Source organism: Penaeus vannamei, chromosome 24 (genome assembly GCF_042767895.1).
Source record: "Penaeus vannamei isolate JL-2024 chromosome 24, ASM4276789v1, whole genome shotgun sequence".
In the NCBI taxonomy this organism is placed as follows: Eukaryota; Metazoa; Arthropoda; class Malacostraca; order Decapoda; family Penaeidae; genus Penaeus; species Penaeus vannamei.
In genome coordinates this window covers 14165523-14173563 of record NC_091572.1, presented here as the reverse complement: position 1 = coordinate 14173563, position 8041 = coordinate 14165523, and the positions used below count along the sequence as shown (strand labels likewise).

The 8041-nt window shown below is 35.7% G+C and overlaps 3 protein-coding genes across 3 annotated transcripts; all 3 read left to right on the top strand.

Moving 5' to 3' along the window:
- Nucleotides 1-5275: 5275 nt before the first annotated feature.
- On the top strand, nucleotides 5276-6417 carry LOC138866129 (uncharacterized). The gene is made up of 2 exons (XM_070138045.1): nucleotides 5276-5954; nucleotides 6239-6417. Exons 1-2 carry the CDS (start codon nucleotides 5276-5278, stop codon nucleotides 6415-6417), a joined length of 858 nt encoding a protein of 285 aa, XP_069994146.1.
- Nucleotides 6418-6472: 55 nt separating this feature from the next.
- Nucleotides 6473-6979, top strand: LOC138866128 (uncharacterized). Its single transcript, XM_070138044.1, has 2 exons — nucleotides 6473-6603; nucleotides 6736-6979. The coding sequence occupies exons 1-2, from the start codon at nucleotides 6473-6475 to the stop codon at nucleotides 6977-6979; spliced, it is 375 nt and encodes a 124-aa protein (XP_069994145.1).
- Nucleotides 6980-7027: 48 nt separating this feature from the next.
- On the top strand, nucleotides 7028-7618 carry LOC138866127 (uncharacterized). Its single transcript, XM_070138043.1, has 2 exons — nucleotides 7028-7222; nucleotides 7331-7618. The coding sequence occupies exons 1-2, from the start codon at nucleotides 7028-7030 to the stop codon at nucleotides 7616-7618; spliced, it is 483 nt and encodes a 160-aa protein (XP_069994144.1).
- Nucleotides 7619-8041: the final 423 nt, after the last annotated feature.

The following is an 8041-nucleotide window of genomic DNA, read 5'->3' as shown; positions in this document are numbered from 1 at the left end:
TTAATGATGATAGTCAATCTCTGAGTATTTCCCATCTCTCCCTAAACCTATTCCTCCCATTCTTTCTGAAGATGGTGGGTATATCAACTATGATAACAAGGGTAATGCAGGAAAAGTGAGAAAAGAAAATGGAAGAGATATGGGTAGATCGAAAAGAAATCAGTTGGTGACTATTATAAATAAACCAGCTAACAGCTATTATTAATTTCATATCAATGACCAAAGTTTCTCGCATTGTGTGTCTATTTGGCGTCTCTATCTCTCTCTTTTGCTCTATCTCTCTCTCCCTCTTTCTTACTCACTCCCTCTTTCTCTCTTTCCCTTCCTCCCTCCCTCTCTCTCTCTCTTGCTTTCTTGCTGCAGAGGTAGTACAGACCTGCACTCCGCATATTCTGGATAGTCTTTTTGACTTGACTTGACATGTAAAAAAATCCAAAATATGAAAGTAAGACTCGCTGATTCTACAGGCCATAAACAAAAAAATATATGTTATTACATGTGTAGTAGTCAGCGACTCGAATTCCCTCACGAGTCCAATTATCTAGAAGTGAACTCACCCTGCCGTTGACAAACATTCACCTGCATCGCTCAACCATGATATAAAATGTTTCCCGCGCGCGTCGCCCACCTTGCCAGTGCCTTTCCTCTCCCCTTTCGGCGCGGAACCACTGGCTGCGTCACGTGAGCCGATTCCTGAAAGGAAGTCGCCCGCGGCGACGCTGAGATTGGGCTCACGAGCGGAGGCGGTGCTGAGGGAATCCCTGGGAAATCCATCTGGATCCTCGCCGAAGGAGGATTTGCCGCCGAGAAAAACACAGCTCGAAATAAAAGTAGAAATTTTGAAGATTTGCGTTCAAACGTAAATACAGAATCTACGTGCAATTCCAAGCCTTGATATGGTTAGCAATAGTTGTATGTCCTTTTAATGACTTCCCCAAACATCTGCCTATCCCCAGAATATTGATTAGTAATGCAGATTCTTTGAAGCGTTTTGTAGATTTAATACTACTATCCCCTTGAAAGTAGATTTAGTTAACATTCCATGTCAACGATAAACAATAACTTCGAAATTATTGGTGTTCATTCCAATTCCTGTTATATGAAATTTTGTTTTTATGATTTATAAGTTTCTGTTGAAGTAAGTTTAAGCCAGCCACAGTACGTTTCCAAAGATAAATATAAATCAATATGCATCTGTATTTCGCAATGAAATTATATGATTTCTTAGTAGATTACATGTTTAAAATAATACCCGTTTTAAAAATCTTCAAATGAATATAATATATGAGAAATCAACAAATGCGCATTAAGCGAAACAAAACAATTAACGATAAAGTACGTAATGGTACTAAACAAGATCTTTATTCCAGGAGGTACGGATCCTCAGGCAGGAATGAAAGGAAACTAAGTAATAACTTAGTTATAAAAATGAATACACTGGAGGTACGGATCCTCAAGCAGTGTTTCTTTAAATCACTTGGTCCTAATGCTCTCAAACACTGGGAAATACGCAAAAACGTCACGGGACTTCACGAAAGAGTGCACCCTGCAGATAATAATGCAGCATGTCACGCTAAAGTCCAAAAGAGACCAGTCGTCTCCTACACACAACCAGCAACCACTTAGCTTTGAGGAGATACTCAGCAATCCTGGTAAATCCGTGCGCGAAGTATATCCCAGGGTAAATCCGAGCGAGAGCACAACACAGGTAAAATTGTAACCGCGAAGGACCAAAGTGCGGGACAGAGGTCAGGACCGAAGTTATCTTCCTTCCCCCTACCACGAGTACATATACCCCGAAAGAAACCCCCAGGCCAAGCCCCAGGCATGGCGCGAAAGAAGAATATAGGCAAAAGAAGTGCCTGAAGACCAAGCCGATCGTTCGACAATCCAAACAACCAGACGAGAGAGGGAAGGGGAAAAACAAAAAAGAAGCAGGGTAACGACCATCACCTCCTTCGGTGGTTATCGTAAGAATTTGGAGACGTCGGCAAGAGGAAAGAACATTAGAAAAAGATAAATACAGGAAAGAATACGGAGAAAATCCGTTAACAAACCGTTATAGGAAAAACTGTGCATATCGGCCATTACATGTTAGTTTGGCTTGGCGACTTCAACTGATGACATCATCCTTCGAGTCGGGACGTACGCAGCCGTACACTACAATTATTATTATCATTATTATTTCTATGATCATTATTGCTATTTTCATTATATAAATAGTTATAATGATAAAAATAGCAATAATAATTAGCATAATAATGATGATAATGATAATCATGATGATAATAATTATAATGATAATAATCATAAAAATGATGACAGTAATGATAATAATGATAATAATTATCATTTAGTCCATTTATAATGAAATAAAGGCCAGAAGTAATAAAATCCCAAAAGTCGAAAAAAACGGCAAAATCTAGCGTATTACAGCCTTTTGATAGAAACGTCGAAAAAAAAATATTTTCGGTTTTTAATGGTAATTATGAAGATTTTAACATTAATTCAGGTAATTATGATGATTTCCCTGATGAATCCTTTATTATTGACAATAATGATGATAATTATGATGATAATGACAATGATAATGACAATAATAATGATAAAGTCATGATTATAATGATAATCTTGAGAATTACTTCAATAATAGCAATAATTAACTCTATTCCAATAATTTCCATACTAGTAATGGCAATAGAAATAATAATAACATCATTATCATTGTCATTATAATTATTATTATTGTCATTATTATTTCTAAGATCATCATTATTGCTATTATCATTATATAAATAGTTAAAATGATAAAAATAGCAATAATAATTAACATAATAATTATAACTGCAATAATGATGATAATAATAATGATAATCATGATGATAATGACTATAATGATAATAATCATAAAAATGATGACAATAATGATAACAATGATAATAATTATCATTCAGTCCATTTATAATGAAATAAAGGCCAGAAGTAATAAAATTCCACAAGTCGAAAAAATCTTGCGTATTACAGCCTTATGAGAGAAACCTCGAAAAAAAACCTTTTCGTTTTTTAATGATAATTATGAGGATTTTAACATTAATTCAGGTAATTATAATGATTTCCTTGATGATTCCTTTATTATTGACAATAATGATAATTATGATGATAATGACAATGATAATGACAATAACAATGATAATAATGATAAAGTCATAATTATGATGATAATCTTGATAATTACTATCATCATAATTATCATCATAATTATCATCATTATTGTCAATAATAAAGGAATAATCATGGAAATCATCATAATTACCTGAATTAATGTTAAAAATCCTCATAATTAGCATAATAATTATAACTGCAATAATGATGATAATAATAATGATAATCATGATGATAATGACTATAATGATAATAATCATAAAAATGATGACAATAATGATAATAATGATAGTAATTATCATTCAGTCCATTTATAATGAAATAAAGGCCAGAAGTAATAAATTCCCAAAAGTCGAAAAACGGCAAAAGCTAGCGTATTACAGCCTTGTGAGAGAAACGTGTAAAAAAACCCTTTTTCGCTTTTTAATGGTAATTATGAGGATTTTTAACATTAATTCAGGTAATTATGATGATTTCCATGATTATTCCTTTATTATTGACAATAATGATGATAATTATGATGATAATTATGATGATAGTAATTATCAAGATTATCATCATAATTATGACTTTATCATTATTATCATTGTTATTGTCATTATCATTGTCATTATCATCATAATTATCATTATTGTCAATAATAAAGGAATCGTCATGGAAATCATCATAATTACCTGAATTAATGTTAAAATCCTCATAATTACCGGTAAAAAGCGAAAAGTTTTTTTTTCGACGTTTGTCTGAATTATACGCTAGATTTTGCCGTTTTTTTCGACTTTTGGGATTTTATTATTTCTGGCCTTTATTTCATTATAAATGGACTGAATGATAATTATTATCAGCATTATTATCATTACTGTCATCATTTTATGATTATTATCATTATAGTCATTATCATCATTATTATCATTATAGTCATTATCATCATTATTATCATTACTGTCATCATTTTATGATTATTATCATTATAGTCATTATCATCATGATTATCATTATTATTATCATAATTATTGCAGTTATAATAATTATTATACTAATTATTATTGCTATTTTTATCATTATAACTATTTATATCATAACAATAGCAATAATTATGATCTTAGAAATAATAATGACAATAATAATAATTATAATGACAATGATAATGATGTTATTATTATTTCTATTGCCATTATTAGTGTGGAAATTATTGTAATAAAGTTAATTATTGCTATCATTGCAGTAATTATCAAGATTATCATTATAATTATGACTTTATCATTATTATCATTATTATTGTCTTTATCATCATAATTATCATCATTATTGTCAATAATAAAGGAATCATCATGGAAATCATCATAATTACCTGAATTGATGTTAAAATCCTCATAATTACCATTGGAAAGCGAAAAGTTTTTTTTTTCTACGTTTCTCTCTAAAGGCGCTAGATTTTGCCGTTTTTTCGACTTAAGGGATTTTATTACTACTGGAATTTATTTCATTATAAATGGAGTGAATGATAATTATTATCATCATTATTATCATTACTGTCATCATTTTTATGATTATTATCATTATAGTCATTATCATCATGATTATCATTATTATCATAATTATTGCAGTTATAGTAATTATTATGCTAATTATTATTGCTATTTTTATCATTATAACTATTTATATAATAATAATAGCAATAATTATGATCTTAGAAATAATAATGACAATAATAATAATTATAATGACAATGATAATGATGTTATTATTATTTCTATTGCCATTATTAGTATGGAAATTATTGGAATAGAGTTAATTATTGCTATTATTGCAGTAATTATCAAGATTATCATTATAATTATGACTTTATCATTATTATCATTATCATGGTCATTATTATTGTCATTATCATCATAATTATTATCATTATTGCATAAAATGAAGGAAACCAGCCACGTATTACTGGACGGGGAGTTTACTCGGTTTAGAAGACCACCCATTGAGGCTTGTTCTTTTCAAGTCGTTAACCTCGGAGAACCTCCACAGTCTGGGAAACGTGCCGGTCCCAAGCCCGGATAAATTGGTGAGGGTTGCTTTGGGGACGGGAAATCTGGCATAAAATTTTTGCTCCAACCAAATGAGTAAGGCAAATCAGAATCCAGACCTGGCTAGGGCGTTCCCCACAAGCGACGCGCAAGGACATCGCCGTACACTTGTGAGAAATGGACGACGGCTACCGTATCAAGAGCGGATACGGCTAAGGAAGATAGCTCAGAGGAGGAGGGAGAGAGTAGAGGACGTAAAGGCAACAATTCGGATAGCCACCTTGAACGTTGGGAGTATGACAGGAAGAGGACAGGAGATAGTGGAACTGATGGAAAGGCGCAGGATTAACATCACGTTTGTCCAGGAGACGAAATGGAAAGGCTGCAAGGTGAAGGAAATCGGAAATGGCTTCAAGTTGTTCTACAACGGGAGCAATGGAAAATGTAATGGAGTTGGTATTATCCTGAATGATGACATCAAGAAAGGCATCTTGAATGTGAAAAGGCGATCAGACAGGATTATCTGGATGAAAGTGGATCTTGAAAGAGAAATTGTAAACATCATGAGTGCTTATGCACCCCAAACGGGCTGTGATGAAGAAGAGAAAACGCAGTTTTGGGAAGACCTAGAGGAAGATCTGAGGGAAATACCGGAGAGTGAAAAGCTATGGATTGAAGGAGACTTCAACGGCCACGGGCCGGAAGCAACAACAGAGGAAAGGAGGATACCATTGGAATATGAGTTGGAGCGAGCAACGTGGCAGGCGATCAGTTGGTTGACTTTGCTATGAGTCACAGCCTTCGAATAGTTAACACTTTCTTCAAGAAAGCAGAGAGACACAGGATAACATATAAGAGCAGAGATGCAGAGTAAAAAATTGATTACATCTTGTGTAGAATGAGTGACAGAGGAAGCATAAAAGACTGCAAGGTGATCTTGGGTGAGAGTGTAACCAGCCAGCACAGACCACTTACATGTACACTGGGATGAGTGAAAACACCAAGGAGGAAAGTAATAGGAGTACAAAGAACAAAATGGGGGAAAATTTGGGCAGACAAAGATACGCAGAGCCAGTTTGTGGCAGCAGCAAGAGACAAACTACAGCAGAGTGAAAGGGAAGGAAATAGGAGCTTTGAGGAAGTGACGGAATACCTGAAAAAAGCTAGGAGAAAGACTGTTAGGGAGAACATCAGGAAAGTGCAAACCTGGAAAAAAGACATGGTGGTGGAATGATGAGGTACGGGGAGAGCCTCAAGGGGGAAGAAGGAAGCAAAGAAAATCTTGGGACATGGAGAATAACGATGAGAATAAAGAAGTATACAAGTTGGCAAAGAAAGAAGCAAAGAAGAGTGTTGCCGGGGGAAAGGCAAGAGCATACCAAGTGCTGTATGAGGACATGGGGACCATCGATGGACAGAAGCGGGGACTGAGAATGGCGATGCAGAGAGACAAGAACTCAAAGACATCTACCAGACAAAGCTGACCAAGGATGAAAAGGGCAATGTTTTAGTGGAAAATGCTGAATACTAAGAGATGGCAAGAATATTTCAGCAAACTGATGAATGAGGAGAACCCTAGAAAAAGCAGGAAAGAGACCCAGAGAGTCGTGGAGAAAAGGCCTAGTGAGATCACAAGTGAGGAGGTGGAGAATGCTATGAAGATGATGAAGAATGGGAAAGCAGTGGGCCCAGACAATCTACCGGTCGAGGTGTGGAAGAGCTTAGGAATTACTGGAATTGAATATCTGAAGCAAGAAATCAACAAAATCATGGAGGAGGAGAAAATCCCTGAATAATGGCGGAAAAGCACTTTAATACCAATTTCCAAGAATAAAGGAGACATCATGGAATGTGGTAACAACCGAGGCATCAAGCTCATGAGCCACAGCATGAAACTATATGAAAGAGTGCAGGAGAGCCGATTAAGGAACATCGTGGAGATTAGTGAGGAACAGTTTGGCTTCATGAAAGGCAAGTCAACAACAGATGCCATCTTTGTGTTGAGGCAGTTACAAGAGAAATTCAGAAAGAATTCCACGGTGTGTTTATTGACCTGGAAAAGGCCTATGACAGGGTACCAAGAGAGGAGCTCTATTGGTGCATGCGAGATAAAGGGGTACCTAAGAAATACATAAGAGTGGTCAAAGACGTATGAATGTTGCGTGACTGAAGTGAAGTGTGCTGTGGGAACTACACAATCCTTCCCAATACAAGTCGGATTACACCAAGGATCAGCATTGAGTCTTTTTCTGTTTGCCATCATTATGGACTTGCACACGAAAGATTGCAGAAGGCAAGCCCCCTGGAATATGATGTTTGCCCATGATGTGGTATTGTGTGCCAGAGCGAAGCTAGAGCTGGAAGAAGATCTGGAGCTGTGGAGATATGCACTGGAGAGAAGAGGAATGAAGATCTCAAGATCAAAGACTGAGTAAATTTTGCCTGAATGGGACATCAACTGGGAGTGTGGAAATGTTGCATAGACAGTTACCAGAAACAATGGCATTTTAAATACCTGGGAAATACACTTGAGACAATGGAGGAGTCGGGGCAGAAGGAAACCGAAGGATACAATGTGGATGGAACAACTGGGAAAAAGATGTCTGGTATCCTCTGCGACAAAAGTATACCATCGAAAGTGAAAGGCAGGATCCACATGTTGGTAATCCAATGGAAACGGTACCCCTGAGTACCCGTAACACCAAGAGACTAGAAGTGGCAGAAATGAAAATGTGCAGATGGGCATGTGGCCACACATTGAAAGATCACGTGAGGAATGAAGTGATTCGAGAAAAATTGGGAATCACGCACATTACGGAACAGTTCAGGAAAGCCCCCACTAAAATGGTTTGGTCATG